This window comes from Acipenser ruthenus, chromosome 12, assembly GCF_902713425.1.
Source record: "Acipenser ruthenus chromosome 12, fAciRut3.2 maternal haplotype, whole genome shotgun sequence".
NCBI classification, from domain to species: Eukaryota; Metazoa; Chordata; class Actinopteri; order Acipenseriformes; family Acipenseridae; genus Acipenser; species Acipenser ruthenus.
Genome location: NC_081200.1, coordinates 31,109,077 through 31,133,285, shown reverse-complemented (window position 1 = coordinate 31,133,285; position 24,209 = coordinate 31,109,077). Strand labels below are relative to the sequence as shown.

The 24,209-nt window shown below is 35.9% G+C and overlaps 2 protein-coding genes across 9 annotated transcripts; one reads left to right on the top strand and one right to left on the bottom strand.

Moving 5' to 3' along the window:
• The first annotated feature begins 253 nt into the window (after window positions 1-253).
• LOC117417035 (mitotic interactor and substrate of PLK1-like) lies at window positions 254-10,769 on the top strand. Of its 7 annotated transcripts, XM_034028699.3 has the most exons (5): window positions 2,505-2,766; window positions 3,807-3,926; window positions 7,012-9,313; window positions 9,469-9,560; window positions 9,696-10,769. In XM_034028699.3, exons 3-5 carry the CDS (start codon window positions 7,123-7,125, stop codon window positions 9,780-9,782), a joined length of 2,370 nt encoding a protein of 789 aa, XP_033884590.2. In that variant the 5' UTR covers window positions 2,505-2,766; window positions 3,807-3,926; window positions 7,012-7,122; the 3' UTR covers window positions 9,783-10,769. The 7 variants fall into 7 exon arrangements, with proteins under 7 accessions (XP_033884594.2, XP_033884593.2, XP_033884589.2 ...); XM_034028703.3 differs by lacking the exons at window positions 2,505-2,766; window positions 3,807-3,926 and adding an exon at window positions 254-382; XM_034028702.3 differs by lacking the exons at window positions 2,505-2,766; window positions 3,807-3,926 and adding an exon at window positions 484-710.
• A 565-nt stretch (window positions 10,770-11,334) lies between these two features.
• On the bottom strand, window positions 11,335-24,012 carry LOC117417036 (putative ferric-chelate reductase 1). 2 transcript variants are annotated; one of them, XM_059034858.1, is made up of 16 exons: window positions 23,773-24,012; window positions 21,497-21,698; window positions 19,481-19,620; window positions 19,243-19,337; window positions 18,866-19,007; window positions 18,438-18,620; window positions 18,201-18,299; window positions 16,979-17,126; window positions 16,428-16,541; window positions 15,883-15,998; window positions 15,490-15,576; window positions 14,918-15,015; window positions 14,651-14,709; window positions 14,154-14,297; window positions 12,440-12,498; window positions 11,335-12,013 (listed from the first exon to the last, which is right to left on the bottom strand). In XM_059034858.1, exons 2-16 carry the CDS (start codon window positions 21,684-21,686, stop codon window positions 11,921-11,923), a joined length of 1,767 nt encoding a protein of 588 aa, XP_058890841.1. In that variant the 5' UTR covers window positions 21,687-21,698; window positions 23,773-24,012; the 3' UTR covers window positions 11,335-11,920. The 2 variants fall into 2 exon arrangements, with proteins under 2 accessions (XP_058890841.1, XP_033884597.3); XM_034028706.3 differs by having other exon boundaries at window positions 23,756-24,011.
• Window positions 24,013-24,209: the final 197 nt, after the last annotated feature.

The window sequence follows — 24,209 nt, the reverse complement described above, 5'->3', positions numbered from 1 at the left end:
TATTAATAAAATGTTCAGGGTACTTATCTCAGCAATGCAAATATTCAGATAGTCATTCAGTGCTGATTGAAAAAAGGCTGTTGATACATTATACAAAAACACATATATTATTGCAATTATATGTGGTAAATATTCTACATGAATAGTGTGTTGAACTTTAAGAGTGTAACAATTATATCTGAAATAAAATTAAATACAAGACCTTGAATGATTTATTTTACATAACACTATTTTGTAAGAAATTATATTTCTATGGATAAAACAGAGGGTCTGCTGCCATTGGTGAATTCATTCCACATTGAGTTAGTGTCTCCACGGATTTATTCAAAGGCAGATCTTGAAGCAAACAACTTTGCAAAGGGCATTGCAGCATTTTCACAAGGTAGGATTAAAAATTTTTTTTTTTTAAAAATACATTTTCATACATTAAAGACTGCACTGAAATGAACCACTCCAGAAGAGCCGAGGCATTTCTTTATGTAACAGAAGGCAGCAGAGTGCTGTGATTTGCCACCCACAGAGGTGTTCGATGGAATAGGAAAGCAGGGGTTTCGTAACTACTGAACACGCAGCAAAGACACTTATTAACAAAGCCCACCGACTAATTAGGTGATGGCAATTTAAAGACAACAACTTTGTTTGGTATGTTTATGGTGCTGTATAAACTGGCTTAAGGTATCTGGAAATGTGCAGAGGAACATCAGCTGAAGGTACAGCTTGTTTTATTCACAAGATGATGACTGTTTTGCTGCATGGGTTTATTTTATATTTGCTGGCCATACATTTTCATTAATTTAACTCCGCAGATGTACTCCACCTTGATGTGGGCAAATACCTATATAATGAAGATTAAGTTATAAATGTCATTAATATAGCATTTTTTGTCGAGGTGTGCATACTGTATGATCTGGTAAAAACCTGTGGTAGAAGTGTATACGTTACTATCCCAATACTTACTGGAGTATAAAGAACAAACATGTTTTGTAAGTAATTGTATTCACTGGATTTACACAAGCAGAATATTATTATTAATATTTGGTTCTCTATAACTCTTTTAAGTAGTCTTGAATCTGTAGTTTGCTTGTTGGCTTACTGTCCAGTGTGCCACTTTATGTATCTTTTCTCAATGATAGTTGGACAGATGGATCTAATTTATCAATATGTTGATCTTAAATAGAGATCAATACTTGTATCAATCTGATTGAATCATGGTACATTATTAATTTTTTTTATGTCAAGTGCAGATCATAAATTAATAAATTTCAGTAAGTTTATTTTTGTGGAGAGCATTATTATTATTATTATTATTATTATTATTATTATTATTATTATTATTATTATTATTATTATTATTAATAATAATAATAATAATAATAATAATAATAATTTTTTTGTGTATAGCTCTTTAACATAGCAAATAAGCAATTGCTATGCAGTGTATATGTTAATAACACTTTTGGGGGAAAAATTACAAGTATAAAACCTTTAAAAGGATACCTTGCAAATGACTAAATTCGATCAAAGGGGAAACAATTAAGAAATTCTTCAGAAATATTAATATTGCATTTATACTCTGTGGTGTCATCTGCTATTAAATCACTACAACAACAGGCAATTTCAACCACCTACTAATTAATGGTATTCAGGTAGCTTGTTATAGTTACATCTCCAACCACAGTGCAGGTTTGCAGGAACAAACCTTATTAAAATATCCTGCAGTACTGCTGCAATGCATTATAATACACGCTGTAGATAGTGTAAGAATTATAATAAAAACAGATGTTTAACTCTGGAACTCTGTAAGCTAGTATCTATAGAGTTAAAAAATGCTGTTTTCCTAAATCTGTAAGGATATTGTTTTCATCCTCTGTTTAATGCGTTAGCTTTGCATCCTTAATTCTAGGGACGGGTTATTCAAGTATACGAGAAATAAACTGCTTTATGACCTAAATGGAGGTTTAGTTTGTTCAATGAAACAATTTAGAGCATAGTTGGAACAATGACCTGTATAGGAAGAGTCAACCTCCTGATTGTCGGAAAGAAGAGCATGTAATGGTTGATCTATTTACAAATATTGTACACATGTTCTTGTACCATATCCTTTCTTTAGTTCGACATGTGTGGCTCCTGTTTATATAAATGTTTTCCTCATAACAATGAATCTGTTGCTGCTATTTAGTTGAGGTGGACATCAAATTTACATATTTCCATAACAACAGCATTAAGAGATCATTTTATCAGTTGTGGAACTGTCCTTTGCTTTAAAGTAATATGTCATCTAGAGTTAATCATACTGCATGCATAATAATTACTGTGGGCCTGTTGAAACAAAATCAGTTTCACCATTTGTGAACAGATCTTTGACCTTGGATGCTTATTGACTCTGTACTAAAAGCATGTGGGCCATACTGAGGGAGGAGATGAAAACTCAATAGGCTGGCTAAAAGCTTTGAGGGCTGGAGGGTTAGATGGAGGCTCTTCCCACATTGGAAGTGTTGCCAGTGCATATGCATGCAGTGTGTCTGTTTAATATGATAGGCAGGCTTCAGGGCAGCATTGAGATTGCTGCTTGTGTGATGATGAAAGTGTGCATGCTAATAGCTCTGTTGTCTTTTCAAGTTCAGTTCAGTCATTCCCTATGGATCGATAGATCCAACAGCAAAGCCCTATTTACAGCATGTATTCAGCATAGTCTATTTGACACACACAATACTGGTAAGTTGGACTGAGATGATTTCCTTCTGGCTGATCTGTATGAAGTTTCTGGTAGGTAATCGTAAAATGTTCTGTCATATTTTTCAGTGTCTGGTGCAGCTAACTGATTTTATTTATCTTGTCAACTCATGTAGAAAGCATTTCTTGAATGATTAACACTGTGTATATTGTATAATAAGTCATACTCGATTACCACTGTTGCTATTTTATCTTTCAAGATGGTTCCTTTAAAAAAAAACGCTTAATTAAATGTATTTTTTTCATTAACTATTCTAAAGTTGTATGTGAATATTTCATAGTAATAAGTGAAAGAATTCTCCAGTTTGTATCTGCCATACAAAGCTAAAGAATCCAGGTTAACGAGGTTGCAGCCAGGAAGAATATATTTAGCTTTTGAGCAGCATTAGTAACCCACTACGTAGTTTGTTCAATTTTTTTTGTTGTTGACATAACATTTTTTGCTAATTAATATAGTTGTGAATATCGTTGCCAACAGGAATAGGATATGCATTAATGACAGGTGTCTGCTTCTGAATGGACAGTGTAATGGACAATAAAAGGCTACTTCTACTCACCTGTTGTCCCGAAAAAATAAAAATAAAAATGTGTCCTTAATAGTGTGGAGAGTTCAAACATCAGGAACTGGCTTATAAATACAATATTGCTGCCTTTGTAGGACTTTTTTTTTTTTGTATATGTTTATGTGTGATCCTTTTCGGACATCACAACAGTACCAAAAATTACAGTTGAAAGAAAACAATATCACATTCGAAATAACTGAAAATAAAGTTGAAACTGAAATAAAATACATACAAATAAAACCCTTAATGTTGCTTCAACCAAATATCCTACACATATATACATTATTTTTTTTTATTGTGGGTGAACATTTTCGGGAACATTTAAATTGCTGCCATTATGCCTGTGAAGAAATGGATCTGGTCTGGTGTTGGTATCATATTTCAGCTTTCTTTCATCTCTGTTCCATCTTCTGGTCCCAGAGGGTTAATTTCTGGTTTGGTGGCATTCTGTAACTTGGCGAGGGCATCAGGATGACATCACTGTCCGTGTTTTTGTTTGAATGATCCCAGGGTGAATCATGATCAGCAGTGATACAGCCTCAGGCTGAGGCAGCACAGGGAACAGAAACAGCATCTGAACTGAGCTAACTGAATACTCAGAGCTTTGCAAGAGACCGCAGTGCTGTGCAGGTACAGGTGTTTTATTTGTTTTTCTTATTTTTATTTAAAGATTACCTTGCATCATGGACTGTTTAAAAAAGAAAACAATTGTGTTTTCTACTCTGAACAAAACCATGCAAACAAATGAAGTTGTCAATCAAGTGAAGTGTTTTACCCTTGTATTAGAAATTACTAGAATAATGTACAGCAAAGAACCTATAAGGAGTAATAGAAAGGTATCTTCTCTCATTTTCTAGTAGTTTTGTTCAGCAGTTTAAAGGATTTTGATGTGAACTATTTTATTGTCCGCTGGTCTCTGGGATGAATGTGTGATTGCGGCATCGGGTTAGAGGGGGTAATGTACTGACAATACATTGATCTTAACTCTGGAATGAACCGTTACATCACACAAGTTAATTGTGATTCAGAGAATTGTTTGTGCTACATGAATGGCTTCCCTCATTAGGACACCGAGATGAATATGAAGATGGATGAAGTGTTAGATCTTTTATTATTTATTATTTTAATGAATATAGCACTATGCATTCAATAAAGTATTGCTAAATTCAATTTAACACCATTTAGCAACTGTATACCCTCTTTTTTCTACTCAGTCCTAGCTGGAAAATCATCTTTCTTTTGTACTGTAATGCAGCACAAGGATCTTATATAATGTGCATGACGCACGCAAAACAAATCCCAGTACTAACTCAGTGATAACGCTTCACAGCAAAACTATGTGTAGACCCAGGCAGCTGGGTTCTTAACAGAGGAATTTTATTTGGCATACCAAAAGCCATGTTTAATTAGTTGAACTGGAAAGACTCTAAATACCCCCTGACTGCATAATGTGTTTCTGTAAAAGGCTACTGTCTTCATTATTTGTTCCTGATCAGGGAACCTTCAAGTGTTGGGAACTGGAACACATATTTATTGGCTTCTTATTGCAATTTGATTGCAGCACCTTTTATCTATGACCAGGATAAACCAGTGGCAGGCATTATGAAGACTTTGCACTAAACTAACGAAACAAAAAATCTAGCCAAGAACCGAATAATTTAGAGTCTGTGCTGTCATTGCCAGATAAGGAGCTCAGTCAAACCCAATGAGGCTGCTGGTTGTATGAGGCATTCTGTCTTTTGATTGGCTTCTGTTCTTAAGGAGGCAGGTGAAATAATCTGTTATGTTCTCATCTACCGCATGCCAAAGCAACACATTTTAATTTGATCCCAAAATTTGGATCAATAGTGTTGGGGTGACTGTTGAGATTCTATTTAACCAATGCATCCAAGAATTATCACAATCAGAATAGGTGGGACCTATGGAAACCTTTCTTTACAACTGTAAATATACACTAGGCTAAAGTTCTTTTAACAAGGCCAATAGGCTTGGACTCAGAGTCCTGTTTGAGACACTTGAACATGATAAGAAGAATGTATTGTACTCTATTCTATTACAATAAATCATTGTTGCCTCTGGGTGACAAACTAAATAATTGAGAGGGGATTATGAAAAAAGAGAATATGCTTTTAGCATTCCTTAAAGCAAACAGAAAATCAAAAGAGACATGCAGAAGGGTTATCATCTGGTAACTCGTTCTTCCTGCCCTGAGGACCAGTATACAATACGTTCATAGTCAGCCAGCAGCAGGATGATTGAGGTCCACTTAGTCCCTCTCAGGCTTGGCTCTTTGCCTGACCAGTAAGAGCTTAAACCCTGTCCGTATTAATGGTGAGCAAGCTTGTGTTCACTGCTGGGCCAGAACTACAATGCTGCTGGGTACAACTTTAATCCTGTAGTATTTTATTATTTACAATTTCATTCTGTTGGATTTCATTTCTGTTTAACTATGCATGACCTACTTTTTGCAGTTAGGCCAGTTATTGTAAAAAAAAAACAACAACTGTACTGTTATAATCGTTTGGGCAAGGAGATAGATCAGACTTTACTACATACAAAAGAGGGGGGTTTGCATTCAGATTGATCTAAATCTAAAGATGATTTTCACAGAAACCGTAATTATTTTCAAAGACTGTATGGATTGAACTCATAATTTCAAAACGTCACTGGTAGTACTGGAAAACTGTCTGGGAATATTTTCTTTGGGGGGGAGCAGGATATTTACAGCAGGGTTCAGGGGGTTTTGTGATGGCCGTGCCACTTTTTTACACTGTTGGATTCTGTTTGCCAGCAGTGTAGAAAAGTAAGAAATAATACCAAACATCGTTTGATTTGAACTAAACAATACCTCAGTGTTTAACCATCACAGGCATCAGAATTACAAAATAAAATACAGAGGCAGATGATTGAATTCATTTTTTGGTACATTTTGTTACTGACCAGACTCCATTCTGCTTGTTAGTCCATACAATCCCACATCTCTTATCAACGAAGAACAGATGCATCACTCCTTATATCCAATTTCCTAACAAAAAGCTTAATTTCATTACTTTGAACATAGCCATCTTGTATATAAAAAAAGTATATTCAAATCAATGTAATCACTTTTATCCCTGAAGGCTCAAAGATAGATCAGTGATATTGTACTGCATTTCACAGAGATTTTCAATGTGATGCGCTTATACTCCCACCTCTACAGCATCACAAGAAGAGAAGTTCAGTGAATACATTAAAGTGCTCTCTTGGCATCACAGATATTCATTTTTCACAGAGATGGGATGATGCTCATTTCTGAGCGGCTGCTGTACATTCAGCAGCTTGTGTGTGAACGGTAAGCCATCGGCTTAATGTAAATGATATTTCAGGTTTATATTAATGCAACCAGGAGCCTCTACATGAAATATACAGGTATGTTATTTGACATCCTATAGTTTATGTATACTATAAATATATATTGTATAAATATCAAGAATTGGTTTAAAATGCTTAAACTACATGTTAATGTAAGGAAGGCTGAGTTAAGTTGAGGGGTATGATGTGACTAAGGGAGCTGTATAATATACATGCTATGCTGCTGCATACATTTTGGTCACTAGATGCAGAGGAAAAGCCAAGGATGTTTACAGGATGCTGTTTAATGATGGCTTCAGTGATCATTAAGTGTGTGATTAAATGCAAATGTAAATGCTTTTTTTTGTTTTAACTTGTTTTATAGAGAGGCACAGTTGGGGTGAAAAGGACTGATGGAAATGAACTGAGAAACAACTGCAGCATTACTCAAAATCTGAAAGAAAACGAACAAAAATACCACTCTGAAACTGTAACCATGGAGACTAGCCAGCTATCAGAAATGGCAACGGAAACTGACTGTAAAATGGATTCTGTAGAAACAGAAAAGCTTGAAAATAAAGACTTGTTTAGAGAAAGCGAAGATGTTAGTTTCCATGCAGAAATAAAGAAAACCATCGAAGAAACAGAAGTTGAAACCGCAATAGAAGAACACGAAAGCAGGAAATTAATAGAAATTACCTTTCAAGAGGAGGCTTTGCATGCAGACGTGGATTTAGAGGAGCTTCATCAAACAGAGTCTGTTGCTTCCTCAGTGTCTGACACAACTTCCAGTGCTGGCAGTGTTTGTGAAACTGAAATCAGACACACAGAACAAGAACCAGGTCATCAAGGCCAGTTCGATAATGACGTTATGACAGTATCTTCAGATTGTCATGTTAAGGAAGTAATGGAAGCTGTGGAGCATAGCACCATCCAGGAAAATGATTTGTTTGAAGAAATGGAGGACTCGGCTTTAGAGCACTGTATAAAAGAGGAAGCACTTTCTGATGTGTCTACTGAAGAAGCTGAAACCTCTGAACTAATTACCAGTTTACAGGAAGAAATAGCTGCTGTGTCTTCAGATAGTGAGATTGATGACAAATGGAGGAGCATTTTCACTTCTACTGTTAATAAAGAAAATGAGGATTTGTTCTTAGGCACAAATATCCAGGTGAAAACTACAGAACAATCTGTTGAGGAGAAAGAGAGCGATGGACCAAACCCAGTGGAAATGAATCAAGAGACTCAGAGGGAAGCCACAACCACTGAGAAAAACAATGCAGATGTTGACAATGAGTTTGAAGGCAAAAGTGAACATGTTTTTCAAATAGAGGAAGATTCAAACGATTCTTCTTCACTGTTAGACATTCACCAGGATAAGCTATCTGAGGATAACAATATAAAAGTCAAGGAAGACCCAAGTCAAACCTTAAAGCAAAATCCACATCCATCACACACCAGTTCACATGATCCTACCAAGAAGATTCCCAAAGACTACTGCGTAGTTGAAGAGTCACAAAATGAAAATGTAGATATGGAACATGTTGATTTTATAGTTGCACGTAAACAGTGGTTGAAGATGGAAGAGTTGACAAAATGCCAAAGCTGCAATTCTCCAGTCAAACAGAGTAAATGCCAGGCAGGTCACAGCTTCATGCACACTCCTGTTAGAAACATTGAAAAACCTGTGAGTCAAGAGAACAGAGAGGCACACAAACGACAAGTAAAAGATGTGGGGGTAGGAAGTTTTGATATAATGATGGGTGAGAGTTTAGGAAAAAATGACCACCAGCAAACTCTCTTCAGTCCTTCCTCGGAAGATTCTGGTTTGGATGATTCCAGTTGCAGATCTACCTATGATGATACAAGTTTAACAGCCACTGACACACTGGTGTCTCCAAAATCAAATCAAGAAACTCCAATTGAAAAGGAGATCCGGCAGGCTTTAGAGAGAGAAGTGAATTTAAGGCGTGAAAGGGGGATTTCACAGCCAGTTGTCTCAAATGAATATGTGGAGATCAAAACCAAACCTTCCCTTCTCCACCAAGGATCTGATCGTCCTAAAGGAACAACCAAGCAATTTGCTGAGCTGCAGATGCAGAGAGATATTTTACTGGAGTGCAGTAGAGAATATGACCTTGTTCAGCAAGGAAAGGTCAGGGGCAAGTATAACAGAGGACTGTCCCAGGAAATAGAGGAAAAAAGGAATATATATCAAACACAAGATAAGTGTAAAATGCAGAGGTCACTGTCACATGGGCCTCTATATCATGAGTTGTCTGCAGAAAATGTTATTATACTGGAGCATGATTCCTTTCTCTCCCCTGGAAGACAAGGTGGGAAAGATAATCCAGTTTCTCCTGTACGCAAGAAACAAAACAAGTGGCCCCCAGAGACAGCAAATGTGATCATACTAGAAACATCAAACGTGATCATACGCAGTGCATCTGAGTTTTGTCTATCTGCTGCACAAGACAGCCAAGAAAATACTATTCACAGCAATCCTTTCTTCAAGCTACGTTCCAGGAGTTCTCTGTCTCTAGTCGACCAGGAGATTAAAATAGCGACACAGAGAGAAGAAGAATTGCAAAGACAAAGGGCCAGTCTTTATTCAAATGAGAAGACCGGATACAGCACTGTACTGGCATCTCCAAACTTACTGGACCCCTTCTCGTTTGATAAATCAGGTAAGCAATCAATGTTGACAGAAAGACTGAAATGATAACATTAATTTAAGATTACTCAACCTATGGAAGATTGCTGGGATGTTGACCAATACCCAAAGAAACTGTCAAGTTCATTTTTAAACCTTTCTTTTGTTGTCAAATCTCTTGTTTCACAGAAATGCCTTTGAGATGTAGATCCTCCCCTTCATCACCTATGAAATCTGCATTTAAAAACATGGACCAATCACCTCTGAGGTGTGATAGCAAGGTTAGTAAAAAAATATATTTTTCATATTTTTCAAATGAATCATTGTCAGTTAGGCCTCTTTGCGACCAATTGTCAATATCTGAAATTAAATTACAAAAGTTGAAATATTTATACAATTACACAACCATCTCTCAGCAGTTTCTGGAAGCTGCAGCAGGATCCCGTCGCAAGAGTGAAATGGCGCTTCGCTGGGAGGCTGGGATATTTACCAACAATGAGTAAGAAGAAAATGTGCAGGAAAAACAACCCTTGCTAAGGGTTTAAGAATATCTCATTTAAACTGTTTTCTCAAGAAAAAAACATAGTTAAAAGCTGCTTTTGTAGTTTTATTATATGCATAATGTTATGAAGAGCTTAGCCAGAACGTATTATTTAAGTACTGTAGTTGTTTTGTAATTCGTACATGTGCCAATAAGCTTGTGTTTCATTGTGATTTGATATATAATTTCAAAAAATTACTTATTTATGCTTTTTCTTCAGTTACAGCATATAGTGTTATAGCCGTGTTAAAATAGCTTTATCTCCACATGATATTACAGGAGGATTTGTAAGTTTATTTAGACATCTTTTAAAGAGCTTGTTACCCCAAAACTACAAGAAAGTATTTGGGGCATTCTCCATTGTAGTGTATAAATATGCTCAAAGTACAGTAGTAGGCAACACATGCTTTGTCTTTAAAAGTCCAGTTCAATGTGGATAGCATGTTGTCAAGCCTTTTTTTACTCTTTTGTTTGAATTAACTTTGCATCTTAAAAGGCTGAGTTGTTTACTGGACCTTCATTTAAACTAAAATATTTACATCCACAGGTACTATCCATAAAAAACATAACCGCTTCAAGTGTTTGATTCAGTCAACATTTAAAAGGACAAGGGTTTTTAAGGTGCCCATTTTGCAGGTCAAAAATGTAATATTTTAAAGTGTGTTTCACTTTACCATGGTATATTAACAGACATGAACTTAACTATTGCCACATTTTCCATGTGTATCAAATCTAACGTAGGCTCACTTGTGCATTTATCCTACATTGCATCTATTTTTTAATGTGAGAGCACCATCTTTAAACAACGTTAGTCTTCAGTGTGTGGTTTAGCATTGTGGCATTTGATCTTGTTTAAAGATGTGAGCCTGGTATGGACCCTTGTCCTTTTAATATTTTATTTTCTCTTGTGGTGGAGGGTTAATGCAAAATAAAAAATCTTGAACTTCAATTGCGTTTGTCTTTAATTACACAGTAAGTTTCAAGCTTTAGCTCACTCGGTGCATGTAATCAAATTGGAAGCAGATCTGGAGACAGAGGTTTGGTTGGTTCTGCACTTGTCAGTTATATAAAGGTAGACACCGTTCAAGGGGTCACAGTTCTTTACAATAGGCACTGATGTGATTTTAAGGAAATGTGAAGACAGTTGTGTTCAACACCACAAGACAAACTCCATTATCTTTCTAGTGATCAAAATTATTGTCACATTTACAGATTGGCAAAAAGGAAAGTATAAGATCATTATGGATACTAAACTTTCCTTTGTAGCTGAGGTATATTGAGTGGAGACTAGAAACACAATGTTTGAAATTAATCTTCCGCAATGTATAATACATGTTTCTATGCTTTGATACTAAATAAATAACAAATGTACTTAATTGTAATAGAGAAAATATAGATTAATAATGAAAGAGAAGTATAACATTTTCTGTAAGCATACTTGAATTGTTTTTGTGCTTTCATAAAACAAAATATAATACTAAAAGGTGCATAAGGCAAAGAAAACACATTGGTGCTAGATTTTCTACTAGATTATTTTTATTATTTTTTGTGTCAGGGGGGAAAATTGTACTATTTATAATAGCTTTGGAGAATTTTGCCATGGTCCTTCCAATGGATTAAAAACATATCGGAAAATGTTTTTCAGACAAACATAAGTTTTCAAAGTGACTTGCATTGCTCTGGCTTGATCAGTGTATTTGTCCAGTCATTGGAAACAAGTTAGTGATGTGATACTGACCATAAAACAGATGTAATTCATAAAACAGCAACACATGTAATCTTTGCGAAAGTAATTTACAAAATATGGTTTTGTTTTGTTTTTTTCCCCAACCAGAGGGAACAGGTATATTGCCAAATGACTTAAAATACAGCGCAACAAAGTATTGTCAGGAATTCTGAGAAAAACATTTCCATACAAAAAGAGCATTCAAATTACACTTCATCTTGCTCCGTAGTCTATTTACACTTGCTTAAGGAAAAGAAAATTATTTCATTACTTAGGACTTCAAAAAGTACATCTTGTTCCAGGACGCGTCTGATTCTTCAGGTAGGAAAGTTCACATTTTGAAAACGTTTCTGTCTTGAGCCCAAGATTGTATCTTAGATGCAATTGATTGCATCTAGGAATGCAGTCAAAAATGCTAGGTTTCCACAGATGTAGACAGTTAAAACAATCTTCTTAATCATGTGCCCCTATGAGGAAAGGAAAGAAATAACATAATCATTTATACACACTAAATTCATAGCAAAGTGCCTAAATTGCCACACTAACAGAAGTTATATGTCAGACATTATTATTATTATTATTATTTATTTCTTAGCAGACGCCATTATCCAGGGCGACTTACAATTGTTACAAGATATCACATTATACATTATTTCACATTATACAGATATCACATTATTTTACATACAATTACCCATTTATACAGTTGGGTTTTTACTGGAGCAATCTAGGTAAAGTACCTTGCTCAAGGGTACAGCAGCAGTGTCCCCTAGCTGGGGATTGAACCCACAAGAGTCCAGAACCCTAACCACTACTCCACACTGCTGCTAATCTTAAGTCGTTTTAATTATTTGTTCACTAGAGTAACAGATCATTTATTATTGAATCCTTACCTCAGTCTCGCCTGATGCCAAATCTATAATTTCCACTTCATCGTCTTTCACATTCTTAGCTGTAAGAGAAACAGAATATTATTTACATGCAGATATTCACGTTTTATTATATTACCACACTCCTAAGTAAAAATGGTATTGTTTTTTGAGCAAATCAAGCTTTTTAAAAAGGAAGGATATCCAAGGTTTTAAAATCTATTTTCCACCATTGACTATATTAACACTACCACTGGACCTTTTATCTAAATTCAGGTTATACAAACACTTCAAATACATACTATAGATAAACTGTTGTATCATGGTACCTGTGCAGTAGGTCATATAGTTTGACTGTATCTAGACCACTGGAGTGAGTCTGAGCACATGAAATTATTTGGATCCAGCCATATCTTTTCATCAATAGGGTCATTTTTGAAATTTGCATATCCCAAGTAAACAAATAAAAACCAAAAAAACACACATAAACTAAGGACCAAATGATCTTCACCAGAAGAAAAGGGGGACCAGTGAAGATACTGCATGCAAGAGGAAAGATTTGGTGGTTAGCTGTCCTTGGTTTTATAAACTTCTAGTTAACAATAAATACATAAAAGTAATGTCAACTGTAAATAATGTATTAACAAGCAGCTCTGGTAATGTGAAATGAAATATATACAGTAGAACCTCACTTATCCACAGCCCATTCATCCACCGCTCCCTGACGAGTTTTATCTCTGAAATACAGTACATTACTGCCAATGTAGACTTAATGCTTGTGGTGCACACACACACACAAAGACGCATGTATCAGTCTAAAACCTGTGGAGCAGACGTCAAGACAGCAGTGCAACAGATGCGAGGATTCATTTCTTGGTATGAACAGCAGAAGGATGCCAATTCTGTAAAATGAGTTCTCCTGAGGCAGTTATTTAAAGCCCAGACAAACATATTTTGCCTCACTGAAACAAAAGACTATGATGGACTTTCTCAAGGTTCAAAAGAACGACTTGCAGCAGTGAATTGTTTAAAAAAGCTATTATTTTGGTACATATTTTGTTGAAATGTAAAAAAAAGTTAAAATTGCACAGCAGGCTTGTTTATTTAGTTTTAAAGTAAAATAACTAACTAACTAAATAAATAAATAAATAAATGTGTATATTTTGTTTGAAATCCCAGAAAACTATTATTTAATAGTTTTCTGGCTACCATTATTTAATATTAATATGTGGAATAAATTAGTGTTAATACCTTGTGATATTTCTAGCTGCTAGACATACACGATTTAGTTTATACGAAAATTGTGAGCTCTGATGCGCTGAATAGCTTATTCCTGTCATAAAATGTCTTATGATCTTGTAGCTTTGTAGTATTTTTATTTTTTTTTTTTATTATTTTTGGTAACAGAAAAAGCTAGGGAAAAGGGGTTGGAGGTGTATTGCATTTTGAAAAGTAACACTGTCAAAGTAAACTAATTTTAAAACATTCTTCTGTCTTTGTAATATATTGCATACATTTCCAGTAAATGCTAATTTGGTTTACATTACTAGTTTCTGTATTTTATTCATGCATTCAAGTCACACGCAATACACCTAATTTATCTGCGTATTTCACACATCCATGGACCTGTGTTCCCCTCAAGCACGCGGATAAATGGAGTTCCACTGTATATCAGCGAGTGAGTGTTCAACACATTCTAGAAAACATTTACAATAGGTAAATAAGTAATTTTACAAACCTTTTCGAATCATGAAGAGATTGTGTAACTCTAGGAGGAGTTCCGTTAATACGTGCCAGGTTACAAATCCAGACAGAAGCAGCGTATCCCATGGATCAGGAAGGTTTAGAGCTGGCAAATCCATCCCCAAGAACATTGCTGCAACTGAAGAAAGCAGGGAGATAAACCAGAAACCTTGTTTTTAGTTCAATGTTTTAGCATATTTGTAAATCAGTGGCAGATCTAAATACTACCAATATTTGTATTAATCCTGCTGGTGTTTTTCCTCAGAGGCAATGTATTGACCCCATTCATAAAATTGCTACATACAATTAAACTAAAGCTCTGTCACTGATTAGATTATTAAAATAGACACCCTCACCTTCAATGGAACACAAAGTGACTTCCAATGGAACATTCATTTTAGAAAAATACAGCACGTGGCATAATTATAATAACACAGTCTCAGTTAAATCTAAATCAAACGCTGCTTTAAATAACACAAAAAGATGACTTACCAGCGATTATTCTGGAAATCGTGCCAGTACCCCAGTGCATCCAGTTAAATATCAATCTCCTGTGGAAGAATCAGAGGTTTATAGTTAGAGATGTAACTTCTGAATACTCTACTTCTGGTCTTTACATCCCAACACTCACAACCCCTGAAAACTAAAATAAAGTTAAAGTTGAGACAACCATGTTTTACTTTTTTTTTTATGACACACATTATTGGGATAGGAGAAGTTTATTGTATTATTCATTTGTTTTTTGTTTTGTTTTTTTACCTTGGGGTATTGGGATGAGGCCTGAAAATGGCCATGACAAGTTGAAGAACCGCTAGAGCCATCACAGTGCATCCAAGGAAAGGGTGAGCCCCAGCATGCTTAACACAACATAAAGGGATATAGAAAATACAAGATCCTGCAAGCATGTCTACAATATGTGTAACACCTGCAAATTAGAATCACATTTCTATGACGAATTCACATTCCTTGGTTTTTACTGTAGTACATCACATACAAAATGAATCACACATCCTCCACTGTGTCTGTATATGTGTGTCTAATATCCATGGTTAAAATGTACAATTATGGATACAGCCAGCTGACCAAACAGGGATAGATGTGTAGTCTGTTCTACACAACAATCCAGTTGGGTTTAAATTCCATGATAAAAACTGCCAATAGATTATACAGGTTGATACAGTATTCGAACTGCAGAATAACATTCAGCAAATACAACATATTGTATCATGTGATGGGGAGTACATCATATGAATTACCTTATGCGCGCTTAACAACTACTGCAGCATCTTGGAAAATCAAACAGTGAATTATCACATATTCCAGTTACTTACTTTACTCCAGCCTCCTCTGTAAACAAAAGGCAGGATAAATGCAACACATGTGAGCAGCACTGTGGAAGACATTAATATACGATGCACCTGTCACAGGAAAAAAAAAATGTCTTTATATAATTCCCACTTCTAAACAGGTTACATTTCCTTTAAGTTTTTATTGGTAACAGAATCATAATGGACACAGCACAGTAATATCAGGAAACAGTGTTTGTAAAATACTGAACAGTCGTTAATGAGGCTTCAACAATTGCTCTCAATTTTTTTTTAGCAATTTAGATATTTCTGATTTTTTCCCCCCTAGTTAAAAGTACACTGAATTAGGCACCAAGAGTTTTGAAAACAATACTTTAGCCTGAGAACACTAGATTTTATCAGTACAAAATCAGTCACCTGAAACCAGATCTTCTGCCCAAACAGTGTGGATACCGGCCAGAGGGGCTTTAAGAAACGAGCCACAATCACACCAATGCTAACAGCAGTCATCCATGCAACCAGCATTAAAGCACCTGCCAGTTCATGAAATGAAGGAAAATGTAAATAAACTATTCTACAAGAAAAGCTTGCTTTGTTAAGTGAAAATAATACTTTGTCAGGGGATGTTAATCTTTGTTACTATACTTAATATGCCATTCAATTTTATTTTCCAATTAGTTAAATTACACTGCAATATAAAAAAAAATGTGGAACTAGAGCTGATTTGACTCTCTAAGAGCTGGTTTCATAGACCCCAATAAGCAGTATTTTACCCTAAAGGTACAAATAAATATAAAAATAAACAAAGATTCTTTGAATAAAGTATGCTGCAGATATTTACTGATTTCATAGAGAGAATATTGACTGTTTAAAAACTTTTTTTTTCATATTTAATTTAGAGAAAATTAAACATGGAGTCTCCTTGTATAGTACAGAATATGGTTCTATAAACAGATACTTGCCATGGACTTTAATAATGAATGGAGAGCGAGAGCCATTTAAGTTCTCTGGAGAGCTGGTAATGTATTTCTTTTCAGAAGAAATTAGTGGTTGGCGGTGATGCTTGTGAACCATACCTTAAAGTAATGAGAAAAAGAAAAGAAAATAACACACACACGCCTTTCAAGTTATCTTTTACAACGTATTCAATAATTCACTATTCTACCAAGTTAATTACCAACTGGGTTTTAAACTCCAATTCTGAATATTTTTATTTTCGCTTTTGGAGCCAAATTGTAGTGTCCAGTGCTTGTAGAAAATCTTGCAGCAAGAAGACATGTCAGTAAATGCAAGGACAGTGGCTCTGCGCTGGACTTCATCTGCATTATGTTTCAACAAAAGCTGAAGGTGGAGGAAAAGGGCAAGGTGTAATGGACAACTGATCCAGATTGCCAAGCACAAAACACAGAAACTCAGTAGTAATTCACATGTATAGTTCAAATAAATTTAAAAACAAAAAGGTTTTTTTATTATTCATGCATTTACTGGTTCCACTAATGCTGAAGAGTCTGACCATGCTCAGCTTTCCCATCCGCTAGGAATATGTAGTAACTTCTGTCCAGATTAAACCTGTCTTGGTCTGCTGGGACTCGAATTTTCCTTCGAAACATACACTGAATAACACCATCAGACAATCTCCAAGCCATATTCGTCAGTGTATCCTGTAACACATACAAATAAAAGCTTTACCACATACAGAGGGTGATACAAGTGTAGGCGCAGTGCAAATAACTGCGGAAGCAAAATTCTAATTGCATTGCGGCCAGGCAATTATTTAGCACTGCGCCCTATGTAAGCTTAAGAGCAATGCAAATTACTCAACATGCACAAATAATGATCTGCATTTATGATAATGCGGGTCTCAATGAGCGCATCGGTCTATTTAGCAGCCACACTTGCAGAGTTAGGAGTACAGAGAGCAGTAGTCGATGTGTGACATTTGTGGAGCATGAAAATACAAAGCAAAAAAAAAAGTCAGAGGAAGGGCAGCAAAGTCCTCTTGGCGCTCGGAAAAGAAAATAAAAGTTTTTTGAGAAGGAGCTGAGAGTCCTTTCGGCTGAGGTCAGAATGAAACTGAGTTGTTTGGAAAAGCCTCAATCAACATCAGTTATGCTAGAATCCTTAGGAAATGATATGTATCGGCCTGCCCTTTTAGCATGACATCCAGAAATGTACCTAGCACTCCAGACATTCCAACTGTGGTCTGAAAAGAACCAGAGGCTAACATGTGCAGGGATAGCAGTCCCTAGATTGGGGTTTAGCTCCTCCCTCAATTCAGCTATGAGGTTAAGGATGACCTGCAGAATAAGACAATAATGCTTTAGCACCGCATCCTCCAGCATCCCAAACAAAATGAACCTGGGATTGAATATGCAGGGTCTTCTTCGTTTTGCCCTTCTCCTCCGAACGTGTTCCTGCCTCTCCTCAACAAGATGTTACCGCATCAGGAAGTGTACCACAGCACTTTTTTCAATCCACGATTGAAACACATGATTAAAGTATGTTAGGCTAATAAAATAATATGTCAAAGGGCAGCATTGAAATAGCTGAATCTCAGTTAATCAGTAACTTCATAGGTAATTGTTAGACCTACAAAATGATCATTCCTATTAGGTAAGATCTAATGGAAATGTTTTTGTTAGATCTTACCTTTAGGTTTTTTAACCACTCTGCTGGTGTTCCTTTCATCCTGCAGATGATTATAATATTTAACAGGTTTAGATACAGTATCCTACCTGCGAGTCCAGGGTGGGATGGGTTCGGCCCGTTACATAACCTGGATTTATATTCACATATTCATCTGTCCTCGCACATAAATAGATATCATCATTACCCTGAAATAAAAATAAAATGCATTAGGAAGTTTGACCATATATATATATATATATTTTTTAAATAGCAATAGGGTCAGAAATGTGATACTGTCTGCTTCAGTAATTTATACACAAATACATTTCTACAAGTATACTCACCATCCATTTATCATGGGACAGGGCAAATGAAACATACCCCTCTGTGGGGCCGCTCAGTTCAAACAGCACTGAATACTCCTCACTTGTAAATGAAAGAAAGTAACACTTTGGGTCGGTCTCGGGATCACAGCCGATTGGATCTCGCAGGCAGGACTTTGTGCTGCCACAGCCCTTCGAGCTGAACTGGTACCAGAAAAAATAAATACAAAATTATATATATATTTTACTTTAAAATATATATATATTACTCCTTTCAAGAAGAAACCATTTTCAAACACTTCATGGGACCTTGCAGTAACTGTTCAGAGAGGCTGTATAGGCCACCCCATTGGCCCTCTTGAATAAAGAGATGTTACAATGAAAACAGATTTTGTTAGCCATGGTGACCCAACCAATCCGAGTAATTTCCACACAGTTAACAGACTTACTGGTTTCCTTAGAACAGGTGATTCTGTCGTCGGCTCCACAGTTGATGTGGTCTGAGTTGGAATAGGAGTTGAATTACCCATTGAAATGATCGGACCAGGCATTTTCACCCAGTAAGTGTCATAGTGCTGAAGAACTGTCGCACTGAAATAGAAGAAAATGTTAGAGCAATCGATTAAGCACGTTGTTGCCTTTACCGTCCATTTAGTCCAATATCAATTACAATGGTTGTGGCTGGACTGGCTAACTGTTTGTATTTAAGTATGTTTAAAGTTTAGTGCTTGACTGAAGTAGATTTAATATAAATAATTAATGCAATGTGTAATAAATGTCATGTAGAATAAAATGGGGTTGAAATACACCAAGAATTCTCACTCACAAAAATTGAACAGCAGGTGGCGCATTTGAAGGTACATTCCAGACCACCTCAACCTTCAATTTGCCTGACTTGCTTGTGTGACTGACTGCTGAGCCCTGTAAATAATGGATTCAATTCCATAAAATCCAAAAAAATGTTTTACAAAGCATTTACATTTCAGATGGAAACCAGTTCACTGACATTATTTTATACAGTATAGTAAACATTTCACATTTTTGAAAAACAATGAACGTTTTACCTTTATTTCTCCACAATTTAAAAGCTGAGATACATAATGATCAACCAGAGTGAAAGAGCCAACTGCATCTCCACTCAGATCAGCCGTGTCCCGCGCTTCTATCAGAAACCCTTTAAAAGCAGACGATCCAGACAGGGTAACTGAAAGCAAAATAATTAAATGCAGAACAGTTTTTTGATTCAATTAACACATCATACACAGCCACAAACATCTTCATCGGCTTGGTTTCATGCAGTTTAGAAGCTCTGTCTCCATTGTCGTGAGAATGTGAGGTAATACGCACACACATCCTAACGCCATAGGAAGTGCGTGGTCAAAACATGGCGTCGCTAAAAAGGGCCGGTAAACCCCTTCTAGAGCTAAAAAGCTACGCAAATTGACAAATAACAAAGGTTTTTTTTTTTTCTGCATGGCAACAACTTCACAATATGTTCAGCAGTGGAGACTCTGTTTGTGACATAACCTCGCCTAACTCTTTAGAAGCATATTCAAATTATTACGACATTTTAAAATATTGAGCGCTATAGTTGAGATTTCCAACAGGCGTTTTCTGCATAAAGTATTTCAAAAGGATATTTTTTTCAGTTACAGTCAGAATAGAACTTTTCAACATTACATGGGTACTCAGTCCAGCCATTCAGGACAGCACACAATTAACTTGTGTAGAAGATTCCATAATATTACAACCACTTTTCACAGCATCACAATTATTTTAAGCACTTCCGGTCTATGGGTATATTCTACACATTTCAATGACAAGCAAGGGAACTGTTTATAGAATCATTAAGGGGAAAAGCATTACTTCCGTACACTTACAAAGTTAAAGTCTGTTTCAAAACACTCTTTACAAAATGGCTGCTCTAGTGCACTAGGGTTTGAGCTCTGTCCTCGACTAAATCACTGCAGTGATTTAAAAAAAAAAAAAACATAACACGAGCTCTGGCTTTTCTGTTCCTTACCACATCATGGATCGTTATTGCTGTGTTATCTGTTTGACAATAAGGCCAAAAATCCTTACACTATCAGTGCACCAGAGCAGACATTAAAAATAAATTACAGGTACGATTCTTAAACAGTTGTAGCAACGCCATATGTTTAGGAACCCAGCTACTTGCTCTTTGATTGCCAGATTGATACGCAAGCCATGTTCCTTACTGTGTAAAAAATGTCACTATTGTAAACTGCTGATTATCTTTTAGCCAGCTGAGTCTGCTGTATGCCACAATACATCATAATAAACTCAAGTCAATTCAAGACAGTGATATCACAATTGCCCACATACATCAGCACTTATCAGTATTCTCTTCAACAACTTTTTCCCTCTATTCTATGAAAATGCCATTAAGTTAAAAAACACAGCAGGTCTTTGAATGGGTTATATAGACACAGCCTTGGCAAGTTAATGTCTACTCATGAAGATATTTCCTCACACACAGATGTTCCCCTACATTATTATTATTATTATTTATTTCTTAGCAGACGCCCTTATCCAGGGCGACTTACAATTGTTACAAGATTTCACATTATACAGATAGCACATTATTTTTACATACAATTACCCATTTATACAGTTGGGTTTTTATTGGAGCAATCTAGGTAAAGTACCTTGCTCAAGGGTACAACAGCAGTGTCTCCCACTGGGGCTTGAACCCACAACCCTCCGGTCAAGAGTCCAGAGCCCTAACCATTACTCCACACTGCTGGTTATAGAACAACCGGACAGTGCTCTTCCATTGTTTTCTATGAAGGTCAGAAGTTCTATTATAAAACAATAACGAAACAGTTGACACTAATTAACAACACCTAGTATAACACCACTGCTTTCAATGGAGGTAATTAAATAAATAACTTTTAAAAGTATACTAGTGATAACGACATTACTGTGGCGTGTTCTTCAGTAATAATAAAACTGTTGTTCAAATAAAATCACGACTCCTATTATTAATTTGCAACACACTACAGCAATGGCAGTATCCCTTAAGTAGTAAACTTGTGCTCAGTGTTTATGAGACGTACCTTTTATCTGATCTCCTGTGCTGAATTTGCTCTTATCCACAGTGACAGTGTAAGGACTGGGTAGTGACTGGGAGGGATGTCCATGCCCTGGTTTCATGCTCCTGCAGGATTCTGTTACCTTTCCATTTTTATACCCATTAACAGGGTCAAGAAAGATAGCTGGCACCAACAACAGGAGGAGTCCCAACATGTTCAGGTCCACCTAAAAAACAAGATGTTTACTTGACATAAATGTTGCAGTAATTTGGTTGGTTTCTGATGGATAGAGCAATGTGGAAATTAGATTGTAATGGCAGTAGTGGAATAACTATAAACGCAGTTGATATTCTCTGAACCAAATGCTGCAAAAGAAGTCAAAGACCTCAATATATAACTCATCAGCCCCACCACCACCCAGACATGACAAATAACCCCAAAATACAATGTCTCTGTTCAAGCTTCCTAATTCTACAGCATTTCAGCTTCACATGTGCATGAATCATGTTGCAAAACAACGTGTCAAGACATGTGCAAACAACATTACCTTATGCAGAGCTTACACTTCTAAGTTGAAAAAAAACACACTAAAAAAAAAAAAATCTAATATTCAAAGCTTACAGTGCAGTCCCGAGTCACTACGGATGGCATCATTTGCAAGCTTTTATTTAAGGCTTAATGTTAATTCCAGGTCCTTATCACTTAAACTGCTTAACCAGGGACTTTTACATAATAAACTAAGAGTTTCTAACTGTATCTTGAACAATGTATTTAACAACTAGGGCAATACTCTCCTCAGCCCCACCCCTACTGTAGAAATAAAGGGGAATTTATTGCATTCATGATCAACTTTAATAAACCATTCTCAACACATGTAAAACAAAACATTGAACAATTATGAGGCGCCGTTATGGACATAATTCAAACTGACACCTCATACACTACACACTGAAATTGAATGCGGTACACACTGAAATCTCATACACTACATGGTGAAATCGTATACACTACATGGTGAACGCCTCATAAACAATCACATTCCGTTTTTACACTAAACCACCCGCTTATGAGTTACAAGGTGTCCTATAAACTGTGTTTTTTTCAGTGCAGTGCTGGTTGATCCAGATAGTTAACTCTTCAGCTAGTGTAAAAGCTGAAGAGTTAAGATAAAAGCTCATAAGGAGACCCACCCAGGAAACACATGACGACTGATTAGATTCAGGTTAGACACATGACAAGGGTGTCATTGTAATATAATTATACTGTAAAGTAGCATTCTCATCAGCGGTGCGTTGAACCATTTAGAAGTCACTAAACTGTAATGTCGGCAAACCTTTTCATTTGGGAATAAGTGGCAGGTTTCAGCCTCCACCAAAACAAATATTAAGAGCTCTGCTCCAAATCCTTTACGAAGCACACAAAGAAATGCTGCAGACAGCGCCATCTGAGAGATGTGAAGCCTGTAATAACTAATACATGTAGTGACACATCTTAAGATAATATAGGCAAGGCTGTATATTGTAATATATCTCAGTAGCACTGTTGGTGTTCAAAGTAAAGAACTACAGTATACAGTTTCTCAGATTTTTTTGTGTTTTAATAAATACTGATGTTTTAACATCAACAAAACATATTATTACTGTATTATTACTTGTACTGTGATCACTGAAATGTATTTTTGTTTACGACTGTAAGTCGCCCTCGATAAGGGCGTCTGCTAAGAAATAAATAAGTAAAATAAAATAAACAGCACAGCGCAACACACGCTGCAGGTTCATTGAAGGAATTGACCTGATTTGAAAATTGAATTAAATAAAATGAACGTTGTTACTGGACTACCAATTCTAGTACCCTTTAAATGTAGCTGCACGGGCAGGTTAATGTCTCATGGAAAGTGCAACAATACTACTATTAATTACATTAATTTTAGCAGGTTTTTACCAGCTAAATGTATCATTAACTAGATGTTATGCTTTCAAATGTTGCATACAAAGATAGTTCACCTTTTAAATCCCACTCTACAATATAAAATTGATTGGACAAAAAAAAAAAGTTAGAATTAACTACACGTCATACACCGTTTTATGTCAATAGAAACGTTAAACTAAGTTGGCAAACTGGTACAAATGCTGCAGCGTTGTTCAAAACAGACCCCATGCCAAGCATCCCATACTGTAACATTCTCGATACAGTCCAGAATCATCAATTCGGTGATAATCCAAATACAAAATCAACATTAACATTAACATAAAATAAGAAAAAAAAGCAATCGCATCCACTCACCCTTTAACTGTCCTTACCCTCTGTTCCCCTACTTCCTCGTTGTGGGACTTGAAAAAATGCTTTTAGTATTTGTGGGCGGGACGACTGAGCGAGGTCCGAATAAGATTGCCCAGGTGCGTTGATATAAATTACAGTACGGTAATCATCTTAATACATTTCAAGTAATTTTCTTGAGATACAGTGTTTGTGTTTGAACATATCTAACTGGTTTTATTCACCTACATATGATTTATTTTAACTGAACATATCTCATTCCCCACATGACCCATTGACGAGAAAACTAACCAGAACTTGTTACAGAAATAAAAAAGTTGTATAATGATAATATTATTGTTGGTGAATAATATAAACGTCTGGCTACACTGCCTAAAGTCATCTAGTTAATGTTAATGCTTTAAAATTGTAATATAATAATTATATATATATATATATATATATATATATATATATATAT